The sequence below is a fragment of the Cynocephalus volans genome, chromosome 14 (genome assembly GCF_027409185.1).
Source record: "Cynocephalus volans isolate mCynVol1 chromosome 14, mCynVol1.pri, whole genome shotgun sequence".
NCBI classification, from domain to species: Eukaryota; Metazoa; Chordata; class Mammalia; order Dermoptera; family Cynocephalidae; genus Cynocephalus; species Cynocephalus volans.
In genome coordinates this window covers 17,271,611-17,296,134 of record NC_084473.1, presented here as the reverse complement: position 1 = coordinate 17,296,134, position 24,524 = coordinate 17,271,611, and the positions used below count along the sequence as shown (strand labels likewise).

The window sequence follows — 24,524 nt, the reverse complement described above, 5'->3', positions numbered from 1 at the left end:
GTCGCCTCCCAGAAACTGCAGATTTTAATAAGACTGCCTGGTAAGTGAGATTCCTGTTAAGTGAGATGCTGGGTATTGTTTTAAGATAGCTGCCTTTCATCAGGTTCATTCCTGTATATAAAAATGACCAGACTGCTCATGACTCACCATTATGTAACATAAACCTGTTAGAATTTTCCTATTAACTTGCCTTATTCCCCTCATTAGCATTTGATTACACAGATATTCTCTTAAGGTTTTATTATGCTTTGATGTGAGAGGATTAAACTTGCATGCCTTAGAAACAATGTAAAATTCAAATTAGCCTTCCCCAGTGAGTTTAAATTGAGAGATTTCACTCTGCTTTTTTTCTGAATTTATAAGGGGTTACTCGCTGTACTTTTTCACACACACAAATGCCAATGGTATGATCTTTGCTATTATTTTATTATAGACCATCTTTGATTTCTAAGGCTTAGACTCTTCTCGCAATGCCACTAGATAAAAGACAATAGTGGGTGTGAAATTTTTTTTTTTTTCTCAAAAGATAATATCATGAATAGCACATTGCTCACCTACCCACCCACTTTCCCAGGGGAGGAGAAATGATTGCATTCTTCTGTGGCCCTCGGCTTTTAATGTGAGGCTTGATCTGTGGGTGAGGGATGCTTGGCTGGAGCCAGGGAGAGTTCTTCATGCTGAAAACCTGCAGCTGATCTTCTCTGAGGGAGAGGTGTCTGCGTATCCCCCCCCCCCCCCCCCCCAGTTTCCTACGTCCTACTGTTCTTCCTGCTTCTAACCTGCCCCTCTCATTTTGCCCATCCACCATCCACATTGCTGCCAGGATAAACTACTTACAAAGGAAAATTCCAGAGAGCTGTCTTACTTAAAACCCTTCACTGGTTTTTTTTATCACTTTCTGGAGTGTTGAACCTTTATGAGAGGGGCCCTGCTCACCTCTCCAGGGTCCATCCCATTCATACAGGGGCATCTTCCTGCCTGATGGACACTTTCTGCTCGAGCAAGATGAACTTCTGTGCTTTCCAGTGTAACCTCCGGAGTATGGCAGTAGTTTCCCACCTCCATGCTTCCCCATTGCATGGAAAGCTGCCCTCTAACTCCTTCCTATCTGTAGGAAATGTGGGCGTTTTCCTACACGCCCTCTAGGACTCAGCTCATATAGCAAGTTTGAATTCAAAACTAAGTTGAATGCCCTCTGCCTATGTCCTCTTAACAGCCTGAACAGGACTCCAGCTTGGCCTCGCACATGCTATTGTAATGACTTAGAATAGTCCTGTAACGTCCCTGTTTCCTTGAGAGTAGGGACTGCATCCAATTTTTTTTAAGACAAACTAATTCATCATTGAATTATTTCTGGTGTCTCATTCAGTTCCTGATCATAGTAGGCGCCCACTGAATCTTTATTCAGTGAATGAATATTATTTTGCAGGTGGAGAAATACACAACCAGGGAGGCAGTGATGACTGAAAGGAGCCCTGGATGGGGGCTCAGGACGGGGTGTTCTAATATCGGGGTTATGCTATTTCCCTATCTAGAAGCTGCCTTTCCTAAAAAGGCAAATATGAAAAGTCTACTTGACTGAGCATGCTGAGGTTTAATACCTAAACTTTTTCACTAACATACCCTTAAGAGTAGAAAATACCTGAGGCCTTGGCAAGCTGTATCTGAGGCCTTGGCAAGCTAGGGGGCTGCTGAGTTTGAAGTTTCACATTTTAGTTAATGTTGGTGTGAAATTTGTGTTATACTCCCTGAAATGTCCCCTTTTAAAAATTGAAACATGTTTACAATACCTTCTAGTTAGTTAACTTGTTCAGCCACCCCTCAATCTCCAAGCAAAATTAGCATTCCAAGAAGATGGACCACGGCTCCCTTCTGCCTGTGCCTGGCTCACTACATGTAGGTAACTCGGTTAGAGATGGATAAAAGAAGAGGAAAGAACGCTGATTCTGGATTCACAGAGGACTGGATCCAATTCCAGTTCTATTTATTAGCTGTGTGGCTTCAAGCAAGTTGCTTAACTGCTTTGGGAATCGGTGGTCTCCTCTATAAAACTAGGGTGATGGCGACCCCCGGGTTCTCGTGAGGAGTCACTGAAGCTGCCTGGGAGAGTCCCCCACATGGTGCACACAGAGGGTGTCAGTATTAGTTTTCTTCCTTCACACTGACTATCAGGTTCTCTTTACAAACGTCTCCCATCCAACATGGATCCCCAACTCATTTAGTCACGAGAGGATTACAAGCAGTAGTTGGGCTGAAGTGCTGGAAGAATTTTGGGGTGACATAATGAAGAAAACATTTGCATATACCTGAAGCCATTGCTGCCTCTGCCTCCCTAACCTAAACCCATGGGGCCAATTCATTTACTGTCTCCTGCCCAATTTCCTCTTATATGTAAATTAGGGTTACTATACCATCCTTGTATTGCTTTGATGAGGATTAAATCAGCTAATGTGTCAAAATCTAGCAGTGTTTATCACATACTAGGTACTCAATATGTGGGAAATATTATTATTACCTATACAGTAATGCATTATGAGGGCCCACAGCCACAGACACTGGGTATAGTAGGTAGAATAATGCTCCCCCCAAAGATGTCAACATTCTAATCCCTGAAATCTGTGAATAGGTTGCTTTACATGGAAAAAGGGACTTTTTGTAAATGTGATTAAGTTAAGGATCTGGAAATGGGGAAATTATTTCTGGATTATCCAGATGGATCCAATGTAATCACGAGGGTTCTTAAAACAGTGTGAGAAGGGGCCGTGACAGCGTAAGCAAAAACAGGCAGTCTTGAAGATGCTGCGCTGCTGGATTTGAATGTGGAGGAGGGCCCTGAGCCTGGGAATGAGGTCAGCCTCTCAAAAGTGGAAAAGGCAAGAGGATGGGTTTTCCCCCTAGAACCTCCAGAAGAAACACAACCCTGCCAGCACCCTGATTTTAGCCCAGTGAAACCCATTGTGGCCTTCTGACCTTCAGAGCTGTAAGAGAATAAATTTGTGTTGATTTAAGCCACTAAGTTTGAAGTCATTTGTTACAGCAGCAACAGAAAACTGATACACCAGGTGACAACATCCCTGAGCACAGACAGCAAAAATGACCACCAAACCCTTCCTCTCATTGCCAGGCACCATGACAACAGCGGGCCCCCCTCACATCCCCACACCTCCTGTCCCCATATTTCTTCTCCAGATTCCTGCTGCTTTCTAGAACTGGGAAGGTGCTGCCATGCCTGAAATGTGCCACTGGGGACCACACTTATTCTTCCTGGGGCAAAGGTAGAGGAAAAAGGTATAGGGAAATGTGTGTGTGTGTGTGTGTCTAGATGAAAGCACCTCAAAATTTAAAAAAATACCACATGATGGGGCAATAATTCAGCCCTGCTCAATTCCAGAATGCCCAACCTGGCAAGCTGAGGATAAACGGCAGTTGCTATGGAAACAGCATCCCTTGTTTCTGTTGCGGCCTCCTTAGCAGCACCACTCAGCACTTGGCAGCACTGCACCATGAGGAGGTCCTGCATACCAGAGCCCGGAGCACTTCTTCTGTTTTACCTCTTTCCAAACTAACTGCATGGACTCCAGAAACCAGGAAATAGTTTTGAGAACAAAGGGTGAGAAGAGGCAAGGTGCAGTGGACTCCAGATCTCTGTTTAAAGTCCTCCCCCTCCTCTGAGCTCCAGTTTCCTCTTTTGCATGATGAACAGGGGATTGGCTAGAATGACCCCAGAGAGCCCCTCTAACAGCCGTGAGATTAAGTTCACAGGGTGATCATGAACTTAGACTAAGGAGTACAGTAGAGTCAAAGAACGGTCAGGCCGATGGCTATTTCTCAGTGTTCCTGAAGAGCAAGCTGCAAGGGACAGTGGGTGTCAAAGGAGGCTGTTCTCTCTTATTCACAGTCCGCATCTTTATTAGAAGAGTGTCCCATCCTGAAGTGAATGAATTAGGAGAATGGGTGGGGAGCCCACCTCAAGGCCTGTCCATCAGAGGACTCACTGCTGTTGAGTTCTGAGGGCCTTGCTTCCTTTACTATTCCTCAGGGACCCTATTATAGCTCTTAAGCTCTGCTACTGGGTGGCATAGACTCTGGGGCCCAGACAGCACAAAGCAGAAGAAAATCTGCAAACCAATTTATTAACCTGTTAACTTTTCTAAGAATGCTCAACTAATACTTGACCTCCAGGAAGTCGAGACATGCACATAAGTAACTGCAATCTGGATTCTACATTGAGCTCACCTTGGTCAAGCTTGACTGTTTAGAAAAATAAACCCACTTCCTCCATCAGCTCACACTACCTGCCGCCGCACCACCAGTCTGCAAATACACTCTGTCCTTCCCCTTTTTTGTAGGACTCATCACACTTCCGCAGAGAGGGGCTAGGGAGCTAGTAGTGTTGATGGTGTAGGCTACACTGTGCCATTTCGTAACACTTCATGATAAATAAAGTCACCGATCGGAGTTCATCAATTAAATATGAGAGCCCAACAGGAGACACAGAGCTGACTGCAGGGCCACCCAGATTCAAGAAGCAGTGCAGAGCTTGCTGGGCTTCTCTCTTGTGATGATGTTCACAGTGTGTGAAGGCCTTGTTCCCTCTGCCACAACATCCTAAGGGAGAATGTCATAGGCCAAGAGCACAGCTTGAGTACTGGGCTGGAGGTGGAATGCTGAAGAGGGTCTGGAGACTGTCAGCGGCCCATGGTAGCTAGTGCAGTGAGGAAGAAAGGTCCTGGGTCCTTTGGCAGATGGTTGAAATCATCTTGCTACTCTACCTTCCCAGTTTTCCTTACTGTGTTTTGTCTCTCCCCAGGAAATAGATGATTGCACTAAAAGTAATCATGACAATCCTGTTTCTTGCTTTTTAATATATTTTCTGTCCCTGTGATACAGTTTAGGCCAGACAGACAAAAGAGGAAATCTGCTGAAGGTAGGTAGGTAGGAGGCACTTCTTTTGATTTCGTGTTAAAAAGGAATGATGCAGTTGAATCTTTCCCTTTCTCTGGCAAATGTGAAAGGTGATGTGATGTCTGGAACTGCAGCAATCACCTTGTATCCCTGAGGGGAAGGCCAAGAGACTCTCAGAGACGTTCAGAAGTCATGAGCCAATGCTAAACAGGTGTCCATCTCCCAACTTCTTTTTATGTGAGAAAAATAAACTCCTGTCTATTGAAGCCACTGTTTGTTGGGTTTTCAATTACTCATGGCCAAGTAACTCAGACAGGCCCAGTGTAAGGAACTGGAATTTATACTTTTTCCAGTAGGCAAAGGGAGCCATAAAAGGGTTTTGTCATTATTGTTTAGGATTCTTTGAAAGTAAAAAGTGATACAACATGTGTGTTTGAGAACTTTAAGTGATAAAGAGGTATATAAGTAAGAGGCGAAGGCCCCTCACGCTCACCAATCCCACTTCTTGGAAATAGACAGTATAAAGGAGGAGGGGGGTGGGGAGAGAAGTGTGCATATTTTGCAAAAATAGGATCATGCTCTGCATGTCTCTTCATAGTGTTCTGCAATTGGCTTTTTTCATTTAATGATATATCATAGACATAGGAGGTTTTTGAGCAGAAGTAGGATATCACGGGAGCTGTACGTAAGGAAGACAAAGTTGACCTTTGTCCAGTTATCTATAAACTGGGCATAATCTACGTTAGACAAAGGCTCCTCTTCCATTGGGGGAAAAAAAAGGGAAACAGAGGTATTCATAACTTTCTAAGTGCAAGCACTATGCTAGGCATTTTTGTTTAATTCCAACTCTGCTGTGAGGTTATTCTCATTTTACAATGAGGAAACAGGCTCACTCAAAACTGGAACCCAGTTCACTCTCTCCCCCGTCTGTCCAGCTGTTTCACCAGCAAGCAGGTTTGCATTCTTCTGTGGGTGGCCCATCATAAAGGCCTGCATTCTCATGCTGTTGAATGCAAATGTTTGAATTCCCCTAGGCAACCACAGTGCAAAGTGAATGCTCAGAGAGGCCCTTCCTGGTGGGCCCTGTGGAGAAGACAAAACAAGACAAAACGCTCTGGGCCTGACCCTGAGGGATAAAAAGCCACCTGTGGGGCCTGCCAGAGCTGAGTGAGCAAGGCAGGGACAAACTGGCACGGGCTTGGAAGAAAAGGGGGACAGGACAGGAAAGCCAACTGCTGTGGAAGCCCAGCGGCTGTTAGGCAAAGGCAGAGGCATCTTCAAAGCTCTTGGGAAAATGACAACTGGCAAAACTCATGCCGAGGGTAATGATGCTGTCAGAGACACTCCCTGGTGCTAAGGGCTAGGAAGATCTGCCAGCAAGATTCATTGTGAACATGTAATTTGCTGAATGTTCTTAAGCCAATGTTTTCCCCAACTGGGAAGTCTCACAACAGGGAAGTAGATTTCAATGCCCCCTCCTAAGGGCCCCAAGAATCTGTTGCCACAAAAGCTATGGTGGTGAGAGAGGCCACCAAGTCTTCTCATGGCCTCAGCTCTACCCCGGAGGGCTTTGTCCACATAGAAGGACCTCTTGGTTGTCTAATTCCCTCCCCCTCCCAAATCTTTCTACTGGAATTCTACCCGAGTTCAGAGCCCAGCTCTACTAAGGTTGCTTCCAGAAAGCCTTTTCAGACTAGCCACCTCCATTCACATGCATATTTCCAGCTCTTACTCCTCTTCCCCAACCTTCCGAGACTTCACTTCAAAGAGAACTGAGTACAGTTTGCCTAATAAACTGTTTATCTCTCTTCTCCTGGACTTGGGAGCTCTTTTGGGGCAAGATCATGTCTGGTTGATTTCTAATTCTTGTTTGCCCTACATGCAACCATTTAAATGGCAGGAACTCCACATGTTTCTGTTGGGTGAATGAATGAGTTACTGGTAGGGGAGAGATGTGTGCTTTGCTTATGAGCAACCAGCTGAAAAGTGACAACATGAAGGAAACATTGGATTGATTGTCCCAAGAAGAGTCCTTACAGCTTATTTAGTCCTGACATCATTTGTGATAAGGAAACAGGCCCAGGAAAGAGAAATGTCTGGTCTGAAGTCTCATGGGGGCCAGTTGAGGGGCTGGAACTAGAACCTCATTTGCTGGTATCCAACCCGGAGCTCACTCACTCGGCTGCCAGGGAGCAAGGTTTACCATCTCATGGCCTTCGCCAACGACCTCAGGGATGTAGACACATGTATAATTCATCAAATGTTTCCCAAGAACTTCACTGCACGTTTCAACTGATTTCTTTAATTGTTTTCTACAATTCCTGTTTTCTACCTCAGTTAATATTTTCTGTGTACTCTAAATAACTCCTGCTGAAGATTCAGGAAGTCACTCCTGCAGCTGGTAGCTGCACACAGTCACACCGTCTCTTTCCACTTAAATTAGCCTTCCTGGCTCCCTGGAGGACTGATGGATCATAGGGGAAAGGTACTTAGTGTGAAGTCTGAGCTCCTGAGAGAGAGAGGAGAGGGGGAGAAGGGAACAGTGAGGTGGTGGGCTTGGGCATGGGGACAAAGAAGGAGGGGTGGCCTAGGAGGTAAAGGGAATGAAGTGGGGAGATGGATGAGGAGGGGTAGGAAAGAAAAGTCGGCCTCACGGGACTGAGAGCACCTTGGGGCAGGGTTGGGAGTGTTAGTCATTTGTGTGTCCCCTAAACTGAGGACTGACCCCCAGGCCTGGCTCAGAGAAGGGCAATGGGAACTCTTTATTGAGTGAATGAATGAATCATAGAATGAGCGAATTCACCTTCTGGGAAATGAAACAATTGCTGTCACCCAGAGCTGCCTGGCCCCCTTCAGCAACATATTAAAGCCCAGTGACAGCTTGGGATGCATTTCAGAGTCATCATGGAGCATTTTCAAAGTGCAGATGTATGTCTCACCTTCATACTAAATCAGAAGGAGGAGGGGTGGGCCCCATCAGGCATTTGTGAATCAAAAACTCAAATTTCTGCAATTAGGAACTAATCTTGTAGGCTCTTCCTGCTTCCCTGGCATCTTCTAGAGATGACTTGCATTAGCTGTAGGATTATCTCTTTGTCATTTGTGGGGTGATCCATTCAGGAAGGTTTGGTGGGGCTGAATGTCTACGTGGATTTTTCCAACCACAGAAACCATTACCCTGTGTCTCACCCACACCCTACCTCCCTCTGATGAAAGACTGACTGACCAGATGCTCCTGGGGGGGCTGGGGACTGTGGAGCACTGTGAAGGGGAGCTCCTTGCCCAGCAGCTTGGCTAGTCAGTCCATCTCTCTCCCCACTTCAACACCACGTGCACACGCGCGCACACACACACACACACACACTCATACACACACACACATACAGAGTGAAGAACATGGCTTGTCAAATCCCCACCCCTGATGACTGACAAAGTCTTGCCTTGTGTTGCCCACCTGTGTGATGTGAATTTCAGAACATAAAGTTCCCCTCACAGGCCCTAAAATCTCCCATTATTACTTTGGCTTTCCTGATAAACTGCAAATCCCTTAGAAGGATGTACACATTAAATCTAACCAGTCATTGCTATTAGCATAAAGAAATGGTTAGAAACATTTGGGGGGCAGGTTTGGTAAGGGCAGGGCAAGTGTGGAGTGGGCAGGCCTGGGGTGGGGAGTTAGGCAGCAGAGAACACGCACAGAAAAGTGGAAGTGGGGCTGCTGGAGGCAGAGCTGGCTCATGTCACACTCTGAGCCACCACTTGTCCTCTTTGGAGAGCTCTGCAGTCGACCCCACTCCAGAAGGGTTTGGGATAATTCTCCAAACCTGTTGCTAGCCTGGAAGAAATCCACCTTCTGGCCAAGTTCAAGCCCCATTTCTTGGACGAAGCCTGCCACCAGCCATACGTGAGCACGTTACCCCATATTTAGTGGTATGGCATGATCAAATGACCCACCATTTGATCCCATGCAAGCTTGGTCTCTCAGCATAATAACTGAGAACCTCACAACAGAGCTGTATGTGAGGCATTCCCATCTCCATCATTTAGATGAAGAATCTGAGGCTCAAAGATCTTATGTAATTTACCCAAGGTCCCACAGTAAGAATCAGAGCTGGGAAATCAAAGCAAGAGCCTGTGAGCTGCTCAGCTCTTCACTAGTTGTGTGACCTTAGAAACGTTACTTTCTCTCTGTGTGCTTCCATGCCTCAACTGTAAAATGGAGATAGTAATGTCACCTGGTGCAGAAGGCTGTTGTATGAGATGAATAATGACCACACAGATGTACCTAGAATAGTGCCTGGCGCACAGAACACGCTACATGAGTGGTTGCTAGTATTACTGTTCTTGTCTTGTATTGTTCAATACTGCTTCTAGGGGATCCTACCTTCTTCTTTGTTTCTCTCATAGCATCTACTGACACATAGTAGGAGCTCAGTGAACATTAAATCCCTTCCCTATCTCTCTCCTTTGTCTTTCTAAAAACTTCCATCAGGACCAGAACAAAGTCTTAACTGCTTGCTTTATTGAGCAAAGATTTTCATCTTCTTTGGGAAAAGGAGCCAACCCTGGCACTACTGGATCAAAGCAAGCAGAGTTCAGGGCCTCAAGCTATGGCTCCTGCTTGGCTGGAGTTCAGAGGAAGGTTCCTTGGAAACATGTAGTGGAAATGGAGAGCCAAGCCCCTGTCATCTGGATGCTTCCAGCCCCATATCACTGACACGTTGAGATCCAACGTCATGTTCTCCGTCCTCGATAGGGCTGTGCTGATAAAGGCTGACTAATGGGCAGGAAGCAGAATGTCTTGCCAACGTGCTTGTTTCCATTAGATGTGGTTATATTTTTAGAGTGGCTGAGAAATTTTTAGGATCTTGCCTTGCAAGATGATTTTGTGGACTAGCACTAGGAAGAAATAACTCTTAGCAAGGAAAAAAAAAAAAAAAAAAAAAGATTGCAAATGCTTCCTGCTGCCCAAGTCCCTTCTTTTTATCGCCACCTGGTTCACTGTGTTAAGATGTGGCTTGAGTATTACTTCCTCTCGAAAGCCTTTCTAGAGCCTCTTCCCAGCACTACCCATTTTTTCACAGCATCTCGGGCAATATTTATATCACTGTATTATCATTGCCAGTTTACTCAATGGTCTCCCTCATTGATTGAGCTCCTTGAGTGCAGGGACCAGGGCTGTTGGTTCATTTCAGTATCCCCACCTCTTAAGTTGGGGCTTTTATAGAGTAGATGCTCAATAGTGTTCAACGAATACGTGAAAGGATAAATGAAATACAAGGATCAGTCATTACGTATCAGTAGGTCTTACTGTGACTGCATATCCAAGCCCCTCCATCTCAGCATCTCTCACCCATTGCTGATTGTTTGTCACTTATCCCCAGGTGCCTTTGTCTAATGCCACCATGGGTCTGCTCTTTATGTGACATTCCAGTCATGCTGGTAAGTAAATGCCTCTGCCGCCAAACTGACACAGGACAGAAACAAAAGCACTAATCACAGCGTACCAGTCGAGTGCACCCCCTGCAGAGCTCCCTTGTGGGGATGAAGGCCAGGGAGTGGGTTCAGAAAGAGGGCAGAGGTGACAGGGGGGTCTTACGCTATCAAGTTATGGATAACAGTTTCTTGTGTTTAAAATAAACCGCATTGCCTGCAGCATATGAAGCGTCCAATAGATGGGACCTCGATGGTCACAGTAGAACTCTATTTGGATGAAGTTTCCATCAGTCCTCAGTGCCTCCGACAGAGCAAAGCCCTAGGGAGGTTGTCAGGTCTGGTCCAGACAGCAGAACAAGGTATTTTAGCACCAACCACTCTTGGTAAAGCAGAAGCACACACAGAGTGAGCCCATTCCTGCTTGTCAGGGCCTCAGTACCACCCATGGGGAAGCTCAGATAGGGGTATGTCTTGTACTTGACCTTCAGAAGAAAGGCTGAGGACAGACAGGAGCCCTTCAAAAATGTACCCACTGGGCAGGGACTGCCAGCTACTCCCCATCATCTAGTCTTCAGTCCTTCCATAGTAACTGACTTTTTAACTAGGCATATGGCCACCCAATTAAGGCTGCTTTCCCAGCATCTTTGCAGTTAGGTGTTGCCATGAGATCAGTTCTGGATATAGGCTGAGGTGGGGTATGACTTTTCTGGGTCTTGACCCTAAAGGGAAGGACATACCTGCTTTGCCTTCTCCTTTCCACTAGCTGGACTGTGACATGGTGGTGAGCCATTGAGGCCATATGAATCAGAGCAACACCCTAGAAGGGGCACTAAGAGAGGACTTGATGACTTGTGAGCAGAGCTGGAAGACCAGCTTGGACTTTCTGTGAGAGAATAATCTTCAGTCATGTCAAAACCATGTGAATCTCTGTCACACTTAGTTGAGCTTTGATCCTAACTAAGGCACCCAAATAAAAGAACTGAATATATATGTGTGTGTGCACGTGTGCATGTGTATATACCTATGTATAAAACCACACACGCATACACCCCCACCACACAGTCAGCAAGTTCTTCATATCTCCTCCACTGAAAGTTATACATTCAGTTGAATCTTGGTCCTTCAACGGAGTCATTCATCCATTTGAATGATGAAAACACATTAACATGTGTCCTTCACACAAAATAACAGGAAATGTACAACATCTTTGAAATCTTAAAACTAAATGGTGAGACTGATTTTTAGGAAAATGGTCACCCTTGCCAGATATATATTACTATAATTCTCTATTAACCAGAACCCTCAAGTTACCCAGAGCTTTTTTTCATCTGTCTGGCTATAAGGTTTTTGTATTCAGATGGCTGATCTAGGTGTTTAATGTTACCCACTTCCAAATGTCACCACTCTGTCTTTATACTGAAAGTGGAACAGACAATGGCCCCAACCCCTTTCACCCCCACTATACCCCTTGACACTTCTCAGTCAGTCCTGCCTTACGCAATCTCTACCAAAGCCGGATAGAGCCTCATCCAGCGAGTTACCCTGGCAACCCAGCTGTGTCATCTTGAAGATGTCTCCGGGCACCAGCACCAGCTTGGGAGTCTGCAAGAGATTTGACTGGGGCTGAACCATGAAGCCACAACATATTAGCTCCAACACAGTGTCATCATTTATCTTGCTCCTGGTAGACATGTTACAGTTTTTAAAAGAACATGGATAAAAATAAGTTTTACCTTGACTATGCAGTGAGATTTACTTAGAAAGCAGACACAGCTATCTATTTTCAGAAATCATCTATGTCTTTCATGGTCTCCTTTGCACTTCTACTTGAAGTAAATCCTTTCAGTTTTTGCTTCTCTGAAAATCTCGTTACAAATTCAAACATAAGCAGCCTAATTTTCAAGTCATCAGATAGCCTTTACCTATTGGGCATCTTGAATTTTACATTTTACCCTTTCATTTTCTCTTTGGGTAAACAGTATTTAACGAAGTTCATTGACTACTCTCTTTTGCTGGTAAGTGTCTCATGTATTCATCAGAAAATTAGCTAGCCACTTGACTTTGACAATGGGATGGTTATGTTATTCTGTTATGCTATGTTGCAATCTACTTTTTTAAGCATTCTGTATTGAAAGGGATCACTGTGAATCTCTGCAGTTTATTATTCTGGATAACACACTACAAAATGTTTTATTTCTTTCATTTATTCTTTGAATTGAATTTCAGTTAAGCTATCAGACAGGGTCCTTTATTCATTTATTAACTTATTCTATCAACCAACTCATCTTTGTTATTGCATGCTGGTGATAAGAGATGAACAAGACACAGTCCCTGTCATTGTGAGTAGTTGGACAAAGAAATAACCACAATGTCAAGTGACCTGTGCTGCAGGGACAAACATCATCTAGCAGAGAGCTAGTGGCAGCTCCACTTGGTTTCCATAATATTGGCATTGGAAGGGAACTTAAGAGGTCATATGGTTCAACTCCCTCACTTGACAAAGTAAGAGACTAAGGCCATGCCTACTTTTCCTACTTATCTTCCACCACTCTTCCACTCGTACCCTCTTCTCAGTCATACTGAACTTCTTTCTGTCCCTTGAATACATGTTCACTCCCATCTCTGCCTTTATACCATACTGTATTCATCTCTATAGCTCCAGAACAAAGTAGGAGGTGGAAACCAACAAATGTTTCATGTGGTCTCACAAATACTCCTTGAAGGAGGTAAGGCAGGGATTTCCAACCCCTTTCAGTAACTGAGACCCTATAACCCAGAGAGGTTTGTAACTGGCCTGGAATCATACAACTTGTTTGCAGCAAAGACCTGACCTCCTGCTCTGAACCCCATTCTCCTTTGTATTAAGTAAGATGCTTTCTCCTGCAAGGAACAGAAGACCCAATTAAGGGTGGCCTCGACTACAAAGGGTTAATTATCCCACACAACATGGGGCCCAGGTATTATCTCATGACTAATTCTGCAGCTCAGGAATACCATCAGGGCCCAGGTCCTTTCCCCTTTCCACTGTGACATGTTCAGCTTGGAAGCCACACTTCCCCTCACCATTGAAAGTGAGCAGTGACAATTCCAGGCATCGTGTGCAGATACCACAAATCCAGCATGCTTGTCTTTCTATATGGAGGAAAACCTTTTCCAGAACCCTCTCCTCCCCCACCCGACCTTTTCTGAGGTCCCTTTTGAACAGGATTCGGTAACATGCCCATGTGCTAGATGCAAGGCAGCCCAGAAAAGCACGTACCTGGATTTGTAGCCTCTGCAGTGAGAGGTAGGCCTTGGCCAAAGAGGAAGGGATGGGAGGGGGGCTGGCCATTCGGTAGGTAACCAGCAGTGTCTGCCATCTCATGTAATCAAGTCTCCCCTCTGCAGTTCCTCAGTGCCAGGCATTAGGGAGCATGATCCCTTAATTTGTGGTCATTAAGTCTGCTTGAGAAGGAAGCTGCAATTCCTCATGGTAGGTGGGCTTTGCCAACCTTGTAGACATAGTCAGCCCCCCCTGGTTTTCCACTGACCCAACTTGTCACACTAGAAATGTAGAACTGTCAGATCCTCTGCCTCACTGGCCCTCACGACTACTCTGGGAAGCAGGTAACGTGGGTCATTCCATTTGTCTGATGAGAAAACTCAGACTTGGAGAGTGAAGGACTTGCCTACAGTCAGGACAGTGGCAGAGGCAGGGTGGACTCCAGGCCCCTCACTCCTCCACCTCTCTGCACCCCATCCTAGACATCACTTGGAACCACACTGTGTGAATGTTTTTAATCTGAAGACTATAGGAAAGAAAACCACACAAACCACTCTTATTAGTACGGATCAGGATCGCCTGTGATTTCTACCAAGGCTTTATCTACCTATAAAGAGGATTGGCAATGGAGCCCAACAGCTTGGGTTTAAATGCTGTATGACCTTGGGAAAGTTACTTAACAACTTATAGTTTTCTTATTTGCAACACAGGACAAATAATAATACCTATGTCATATACCCTTATGAGGGTTAAATGACAATATATGCAGAGTGCTTGGCACAGTGCCTGACACAACATAAGCATTTAATTAATGTTGGCCAGTATTATCTATCCATTAATTGTCTATCCATCTAGTCAGCCTTTGATTTGTTCTAGAAAGCACCTAAGGTGCCTGGTTTTCTATGATATTTTATGTTGTAAAGCCCTTTCCCTCTGTATGCCCAGGGCATGACAGTCCCCCTGGAGCAGAGAGTCAACTTGATGATTGCACAGGGATAATACACACCTTTCCTGCCACCTCACCCCAATATCTAGGGCTCAGGTGCTTTGTCTCAAATAGGATCCTGTCCCTCTGGGTCAGCCCTCAGAGGGGGCTCTTCACATGCCCCAAACACCCACCTAGGTGTTGCGCTGAAGGAAAGTTGTTCTCTCACGAGCCTTTCTCGCATCAGTGTAACACCTTTGAGGCTGTTACCAGCTGCTGCAGGGGAGCTCAGGGCAGGGAGGTTTCCTCCTGTACTGGCTCACCTCCCCAGTCACAGGGAGCATTCCCTGGCACTTGCACCTGGGACAGCCTTCTCCCATCCTCCTTTTCACACAGAAGCAGTGGAGGCTGGGCCAGTATGGACAGGGTGCTGGGGAAAGCTGGTACACAAGGACTGATAGCCAAGCCAGCCTCCCCTACACCCTGCCAAGGAGAGCCAGTCTGCTGGGGCAGATGTATGTAACTTGAGGCTGCCCAGAGAGGAATGGACCCAGAAGGACCTCTACTGCACAAGTGCATAGGAAGCCAGTCTCCCTGGCCCCAGTTGTAATGAGCGTGACCTTTACCATTTATTGAGCACTTGAATGGCAGGCATTTATAAAGTAGGTAGGAAGAGCATTTGACAGCTGTGGAACCCTAAGATACGGGAGGTGAAAGACCCTGCCTGAGAACTCACAGCTCCTAAGGGCAGAGCCTGGATTCAAACGGGCATCTCACTCCTGCACTGTTCTTTTCACCAAAGCAGTTGTCTTTCCAGCTGTTCCTTCACATGGGTTCTAAGCCGCTCTGACAGAGAGATCCAAGCTCAGAGTGATAACATACACAATGCCACCTCACATCCTTGTGTCAATTATTAACAAAAAATATATGCAGAAAAACGAACACAAGACAGCATCCGTCTTGCACTAACCCCTGAAAACATTGTGAACCGCACTGATAAAACAACACATTTGCCTTTGCTTTCAAACAAAAAATGAGCTGAATTTGCTTCTTCATTGTGGAGAGAAGCGATCTCATCACAGGGAAGACAGACGTGGGGTCTGAGTGCACGCACGCGGCCTGTAGCAGCCAGGCCCGCTGCTCTTCATGGGAACACATGCCTTAGTGTTCTTCCCTGGAAAGTTGATAAATCCACTTCTTTCTCAGCAAGTCGCCACCTGCTCCTCTCTGAGGAAAGCAGCAAAAACAAAGGCCCAGGACAGGCCTGGTCCTTGAACAAGCAAAGGGCTCAGCAGGCAGCTCTGGCTGGAAACTGAACCAGGATGACCCTGTGGGCTGGGGTCAGTCTCCACTGCTATGGTCTGGCTGGGCAGACAGAGTGTGTGAGGGGAATTTCCAAGGTGTCCTGAGCAGGGTCCCAGCCATTCTAAGACCAGGGCCGTGGCCACCATCAGCTCCCACTGCTCATTACCTGCTTGTGCACAGTGTGTTTCACCCTCTCTAAGTCCTTCCTGGATCCCAGCACCAGCTCACGCATCACCTCCTCTGCCCAGGAAGCCTTGCCAAATGCTCCCTGGCCCTCTCTCTCTCTTCCCCTCCTCTGAGCTCCCAACTGCATGACTCACCTACAGCCTCACTTAGCTTTTGGTTTTTAACTGCACTAGCCAGTTTTGAAGGTTTTGTCTCCCCAGGTGGCATGGGGCATCCACAGATGTCCCACCCATTCACCCCCCGTGTGGAGTCTAGAGTTGCACACACAAAGTGCAGACCATAATCACCTGATGAACACTGAGTCAACTTGTCTCTGTCATTTGCTTGAGGGCTCACTGTGAGCTGAGTCACTGGAACAATGATGAGGGAAAATGAAAAGTAAATTCTCTTTCCTGGTACTGTTTGGGATATTGTTTTAAAAGGACAACCCCAGGCCACCAGAGTTTCTGTGGCCATCTAATACTCCCTGGCAAGACTTGCGTGTTAGACATCTAGGCAGAAAACCATCTGGTTGCCTTGTGGACAACATTTGGGACTTTAGAACTTTTCCAGCATTTGATGCCATTTGTGACCTGACTCCACTCATCTCCAGCCTCAATTTTACCCTGACCTCTTGGTTATCTGACATTTCAGCCAACAGAACCACATGCTTTTCCCCACTACATCCCCCTGTCTTCCTGCCTGCTGTGGTCTGAATGTTTGTGTCCTCCTAAAATTCATATGTTGAAATCCTAACCCCCGAGGTCATGGTATTAGGAGGTGGGGTCCTTGGGAGGTGATTAGGTCATGAGGGTGGAGCCCTCATGAATGGGATTAGTGCCCTTATGAAAGATGCCCTAGAGAGCTCACTGGCCCATTTCACCATGTGAGGACACAGAAAGGCACTGTTTATGAACCAGAAAGTGGGCCCTCACCAGACACGAAATCCACCTTGATCTTAGACTTGCCAGCCTCATGAACTGTGAGAAATAATTTTCTGCTGTTTATGGTATTTTGTTACAGTAGTTCAAACGTACTAAGAAGACCCTGCCCTTGTGTCCTTTCTTTGGTTGTCTCCCCTGTTAGGAATGTCATTCTTTTCAGCTACAAATCCTCCCTCAATTTCAAAGTCTCTTGAAATCTTCAGTGAAGATATTTATACAGAAGTTTCCTAAGTGACAATATCTGACCTGTCTTGGAGGAAACTTCACTTTCTATCTTCTATTTGAGCTCTTTACACAGATTGTCACATTTTCTCCTGGGCTGCAAGTCCTTGTGAGGAGTGTGGGAGTCCCACTGTAACTCCACGTCTCTCTGGCTCTTGGCTACAGGCTTGTCTGAGGCTGCTCAGCAGTTGTTTGCAGGAGGAGGATGACAGCTGATAGCTTCTCTGGATTACTACAGACAAAGGGGTACAGCTAAGATAGGGCTAATGAGGCCCTTGGACGCTTCAGACGGGACGCTTACTTCCCGTCTCTACCCCATCGCTCCCCCAGTTATGACAGGACTGCATTTCATCTGTGAGGGAGAAGCTGACTTAGAGTTCAGTGCAGTTCTGATTCACAGCACTGTCAGGGCAGTCATGAGGATGGGATCACAAGCTCCATTGTGACTTTTGGAGAGAAACTGTCAGCAGTCTGAGAACCAGTCCAAGAACCACTCCAAGTGGAGACAAGAAAGCGAATAATCAATAAGACGGAGAGCTTTCTTCTAGCAGGTGCTCCATGGGCCACAAGAGAGGAAGGGAGACCTGATTCCCACCTAGGTGAGTCAGTCAGTCCCATTTACAGACCCCAGGTAGGTTAGTGATAACCAGATTCAAGTCCATTTCTACACTTCAAAGGGTCGGAAAAATCCAATAACGTAAAACAGCTTTTCCCTGAGAGATCCAGACAAGATTTTGCATGTTCAAGTACAACCCTGTAATGGAAATGGTCTGTTTCTTCCTCTCTGGCTCTATTTCCAATTAGAAATAGGTTGTCTTTGAACAACCGGCTGCAGAGAATAACTAGAGAGCAGGTCCTTCTGGCTTTGAACCCCCAGAATCAGGCTGGAGTTGAGACACACACTTTTGGGTGTTAATTGGAGCAATTAAGAAGTGAATCTACCTTGGACCACCCCTCCCCCCTCCCAAGGGTTTCAGTTTTCTTATTTGTAAAATGGGGGAGGGGGTGAGCTGAGAGACTTCTAAAGGGCTCTTTGCAACCTTATTCTGAGGACAGAGAAGTTGAAGTATCATTTAAGAGCATTCCTTCAGGATGTCATAGCTGCAATGACCATTGATATCCCTCTAACAGACATCTGCCCTATCATGGGAAAGCAAAATCTCAAGGTGTGGAAGCCATCCAAAATAATTTCACACCCTTGAGACAGGGGAAGGTTATCACTTCGACTCCTCTGGGACAAGTGCTGTCTCTAATGCAAACCATAAGTGCTGTCTCTACTGCAGACCATGATGGTAGCTAACTATTCCCTGAGACAATCTCGCCATAATAAAATACCATTGGAGCATCATGTGCAACCCTGTTTTCCCAGAACTCTAACTTTATTGTTGTCTCTTCCTTGAGATTTCAGACCCCAGCTCTTGTTTTGCACATTAATTCAAGTTGAAACACAGCCTCGATCATGTTGGCAAACATTCCAAATGGAAATGAATTCCCAGGTTCTCACTAAAATTGCAACATCCTCACCAGCCCAATCTGGATGACATTATGTGTTTTATGCAATGTCAATTTCTCTAAGGAGTTAAAACGCTTCTATATATAGCTCTCCTCAACAAACTTTTAATAAGGTCTACTCCTAATTACCTCTTATTAACAAGCACAATATGAATCCCTGAAAACTGATCATCCAAAAATATTTTTTCAGCCAAGAGTTTTATTTTAAAAACTGATTGGAATCAGATGTTGAAAAGAGATAATAGTCATCTCTGTCACATTTTCTTTTGATAAAATGTCTGATGGGGGAGCAAACTCGTGATGCCATCACCCCAGAAACTGAGCTGTTCGGCATCTGAAAGTCCTCTAGTGCCCAGGCACCTGCCACCAAGCCACCACTCAGCCTCACCTGGGAAGGATGATGTGCTGTTCCAGAGCACTTTCACTCTCCCTACCATCTTTTCAACACCAGCTTACAAAATAAGCAGGGCTCAGTGTTCTCCCCATTTGACTGATGAGAAACTGAGGGTCATGGTTTGTTGATTTATTTAATGAACTTTTGAGCATAAAGGACTTTCCCGAGTTTACACAACTAGTGTATCATAGAGTCAGGTACACATTAGCCCTCTGATAAATCACACTGCTTTTACCCATATTTGGGCAAAACACCCACAGCAGTGCTAGGCTCTGGGAGTAGGGAAGGGCTCTTCCTAGTGGGAAGGTGAGAAAGTCTTGCACAGTTGTGTTGCAAAACCAGAATGTTTTTGCTAAAAATTGGGGTAGGTGCAAACCCAAGTCATGGGAACATAAAGGGGAAAGAGACTCTTTTGGCTTTGGGAATTGGGGCAATCAAGGAAGGAGTCCCTGGGGACAAGCTTTTGAGCTGGTTCTGGAAAGAAGGCTAGGATGGAGCAACACGAGATGCATTCTGCTTCACAGCAAAGTAGACTGGAGCTCCTGAATGTGGCCCAGAGGACAGAGGAAGCCTGGAAAGGTGGCAAGAAGGCTGGGCTGCAAGATGGCCGAGGTGTTTATGTCTGCTTGCCACCCTGTAACCTCAGGCAAGTCTCCTGACTTTCCAATCCCTGTGGCTTAAAGTGGGGGGGAATGTGGCCTCCAAATTCTGCTTCATAGTCCACAGAGAGAATCAAGTGAGCTGTTGGTCAGACTGAAGCAGGCTAGCATGGTGAGAATGGAAGGGAGCAAGGAGACAGGGAGAGACACGAGAGGGAAAGTGGGGGATGAGACAAGGAGGAGACCTGCGGCAGAAGCCCTGATACGTGCATGCTTTTCTGCGATGGGTTGTTTTCTGGATTATCTCAGCAGGAATACCAAGAGGTTTTTGTTTGTTTTTTGTATTTTTGTCTCAACCTGTATGTGCTCAGTCTGGTGGGTCTCCTGCCCACACCTAACACAGGGGCTCTAAAACACAATAGTCAAACTTGATAAAAGTTTGAAGTAAAAACATATTTTTCTATTATCTGTAGAAACTTCTGCTACAACTTCTGTGACCAGAGACACAGAAATCCCTGTGTGTATGGAGAATGCCAGAAATTCCTGACAGAGGTGACTTTTTACCAGATACAGAGAGCTCAGTGTTTACACGCATCAACAGAGAAGGAACAGGGACCGTCGTAGTTTGCTCAGGCTACTGCAGCAAAGTACTACTGGCTGGTGGCTTAAATGATAGAAATTTATTTTCTCACAATTCTGAAGGCTGGAAATCCAAGACAAGGTGTCAATAGAGTTGGTTTCTTTTGAGAAAGAAAGCCCTCTTGGCTTATAGATGGTCATCTTCTTCCTGTGTTTTCTTCCCTACGTGTGTCTCTGTGTCCAAATTTCCTCTTATAAGGACATCAGTCATAGTGGATTAGGTCCCACTGTAATGACTTCATTTTAACTTAATTACCTCTTTAAAGACCTCGTCTCTAAATACAGTCACATTTGGAGATGTTGGAGGTTAGGACTTTCACATATGAATTTTTGGTGGATACAATTCAGCTGATAACAGGTACCAAGCTAGAAAAAGGTAAAAATTATCTACTAGGGGACACTCTGTCTCCTAAAAAGCTAAGAGAAAAGTCCTCCTCCCATCACTGCATTAATTAATTTCTTGTTTTAATATTCCATGTTGAAATTAACCTCTCTTCTTTCCACACTTGCCCACCACCAAGCATTTATGTCATCCTGTCTTGCACTGTGGTTAACTGTGACTTCCTGCTAGCCCATGAGATCCTGGAGGGGCAGCAGGATTGTCCTTTAGACATGTTTATATGCCTCCAGCACAAGGCTTCCTGAGAAGGAGGCACACAGAGGCACTTACTGTATTCCATCCACAAACGCTCACTGACGCTTGCTCGGTGACAGGCTCTGTGCTAGCCACTGGGTCCTCTGCTGATTGACATGTGGTGACTGCACTCTGCATGACTAAAGAATAAAACCTGCACCAAACTGGATGGACCATGCCCTGATGTGTATTCCACAAAGTTTCCTCAGCAGCTGTATGGTGGAGGGGCTGCCTTGGGAATCCAGTGGAGAGGGGGACAGTGTCAGCATCCCCATCTTTAATGTCCATCCTGCCTTCATTGCCTGGGATGTTGGGTAAATCACCTCATTTTTCTAAACCTCAGTTTAAAATGTTTAAAAATATAGATCTAGTGAAGGAGTTCTTTCCCATTTGGGATGCAAAGGCTTTTAAAGTTGGGTATTTGTGGCTCCTGGCCTTGCAGAGGGGCCTCTCCCATTGTCCTGCTCCTCCCTAAACCCTCCTCATCAGAATCAGTTCTACAGCAGCCGGGGTGACTTCCCAGAAGCCTGAAATGGGTCAGGCAGCAAGAGTAAATATGCCAGGCTGACTGCACACCAGACAGAAGGAACCACCGGGAAGAGAAGTGCCTGTTCACCACAATAATGACTGTGTCTTGCTGAATATTTGCATTTTTCAGAAGGACTAAAGGACATTTTTCTTCATTAGCCCCTCTCCTGCACCTATTACATACGCCACATCTTTCTCTGTGCCTCTCCCTTCTAGCTTATCAGAGCTGCCTTTCTTTTTTCTGTCTGGGTGGCATATTGTTTCTGTGATTCTCCCTTGATTTCTGTCCTTGGACAACTCTGGAAGGAGAAAAAGACTTTGCCTACTTTCTGATTATTTGTTAAAAGAGCAAAGGCCGAATTTAAATATAGTTGTTAAGAGGCTGAAATAAGAGGTTGCCAATAATATAAAACAAGTTTAGAAGGTCATATATGCTCTTCCTGGAACAAAAACTCCCAGTCTAGGGGTGAGGTGGGGGAGGTGATTTCGGCACATACCTCAGTTTTACCGTAAAATACTGAGGCATGCTTAATGTTTCCATGACTCCTCATCTTGAGGCTGGTGCTTTTCAGTCCTGAGTACTTCTAGTATATAAATGAAATACCTCATTTCCTGCACCTCATCTATTTCTTCAAAGGCAAACCACCTCTCATTTTAAACAAATAGAGAGGGACATGACACATAGAACTCTTAATCACAGGGTGACAGCTTGTATGACCTTTAGTGATATGAAAGTGACTTTGACAAATCTCGTTTGTGTGTACTTTCCATGGAGCTGAGCGTGAAGGCAGTTCTGAGGCGCAGGCTAACTCCTAGGTAGTCAAATGGTAGAAGATGTGACTTCGAGAACTATGAAGAGTGGTGTAATGATCTAGGTCTCCTTCTCTGCAAAATCTATTTATATCAATTGGATAATAGATCTATTTCTCAGCACTTCTACATAAATCATCTCTATGTGCAAATAATTAATTACTCAAATCCTAGAAATGTCACAGTGATTTTATAACATGCACACATGCCACGAGATGTGTGCCTTTCTGCACGCATTTCAGGATATAGTTTTGTGCACACCTGTGAAGGGCCTCAGGATTAATTGCAATTCTGGGTTCCTGACACTCATCAGTGATCCATGCAAGGCCTGATTATTTACTTACTTATTTAGTTGGTTGGTGAGCTTTTAATAATGCAATAAATACCTGCAAACCCACCATCCAAAACAACAGCTATGACTTAGACTCAATTTATATGTAACCACATGGTCAAACTCCAACCCATTTCTTGCTTCTTTCCTTTAGTAGTAACCATCAGTCTGAATCCTGTGTTTATTATCACTCCTTTGCTTTCCTTTTTATATGACTTTATTACATTTGTTCGTAGTCTCATAAGGTATATTTTGATTTTGTTTCTGTTCAGTTTAGAACCTTTTGAGACTTACTTTTTGCACTTAATGTTTTAGCATTGCTAGTGTTCAACAGTTTTGACTGCCGTATAACATTTTACTGTGTGAATATACCACAGTTTATTTTCCACTTTCCCTGTGATGGGCATTTGGCTTGTTTCCCAGTTTTGCCATTGTGAACAATGCGGCTATGAGCATTCTTATACATGCCCCTTCTTGTACATTTATAGAGTGGAATTTCTGGATCACAGGCTATAAGAAATGTTCAGCTTCCGGAGATAATGACAATGTTTAATATTTTAAACCATCATGTCACAAAATCATATATACATCTGGATTATTCATATGGCTCAACTTGATATTTGCTACAATTAAATGATAAAAACAATATTTTCTGTCTGCTACTTTAGTCGGAAAAAGTTAAAAGAAAAACAATGTATTTTTTCCACAGGTATAATATTACAGAAGTGTATACAGAATGGAATGTCTTAGATCATACAAGTCTAGAATCATACACGTCATCAACTCAGACAAACCAAAACAATAGCACTGCAGTAGAAATTATACATTTTATGGGACAGTTCTGCCTAATGTCCAGGGAAAAATTAACTACTAAACAGTATAAATTGTTCGTTTAAATTCCATGTTGAAGACATTGAGGCCCAGATATACTTTACACACCACCCCCTTGATGTAGGAATCTGGGTTTTTCATATAGAGAGTTTATATGAGAGGTCTGCTTTCTCTTTAACTGAGAGAGGTACACAGACCTATCACGAGCTGAACAATGTTGTAATTAGAAGATTGTCAATAACCATCAGTAAACACTATTATCTGAGATTTTTCTGTGATTCTTTCACCAGATGCTGTCATCCTCTGAACTCTATTCAGTGTTTTGATTTAACAATTAACTCTCTTGTTCATAAATTGCTTGACTGATCTCTGGAACAACAGATATACATTGCATTTTTAAAAACACCCATTTTTCTTCATGGACGGAAAACCATCAGAGTTGAAACCTGGCTACTTAGAGCTGTAATTCCATGTGAAGCTACATTTCATGAAGACAATATTTTTTCATCTAAAGGAAACAAAAAGAGGTTGAAAAACTTCTTACCTTCACATAGAGCTGCTGAAATTCCTCAAGATTCAGCCTCCCACTTGGACAGTCCTTGAGAAATCCTTTGTACCACTGCTTGAGCTCGTGCTCATTGAATTCTGTGCTCTTCACCAGGTCCTCCATCACTTCAGGGGCCAGTTTGCTATTCTGTTTCCCCATTCTGCCTAAAGAAAAGTAAATTAATGCAATTAGCACTGTGGCTGTGATCATTCCAAACTTGAATAGGAGCCAAGCTAGGGCTCTGAGCAGTCCCTCAGTTGAAACTCCCTCCACTGGGCTGATTCAAACCTCCCCAAGTCTGCCTCCTCCTACTTGGTGTTCCAGAAAAGATATGAGCAAAATAGGTGCTCTGACAGTTCCAGGGGCTGTGGAGCTCACCACCTCCTCACCTTGCCATCTTCCACATGGCATGGACTCTGAATGGAAAGGCCACCGCCCTGTCTTATGCCATTCAGATAACGTATAGGGAAGCTGTTTTACTCTTCCTTCTATGGATTACAATTCATTAGCACTTGCTGCCCAGGTGTCTAATTCT

General features: G+C 44.8%; 1 protein-coding gene across 2 annotated transcripts in view; it reads right to left on the bottom strand.

Moving 5' to 3' along the window:
- VSNL1 (visinin like 1) overlaps positions 1-24,148 on the bottom strand; it is a 55,721-nt gene extending 31,573 nt beyond the window's left edge. For both annotated transcript variants that reach the window (XM_063078658.1, XM_063078660.1), the window contains exon 1: positions 23,987-24,148. In XM_063078658.1, coding sequence (XP_062934728.1) covers positions 23,987-24,148 — 162 coding nt within the window. The remainder of the gene's footprint in view (positions 1-23,986) is intronic.
- Between the last annotated feature and the right edge of the window lie 376 nt (positions 24,149-24,524).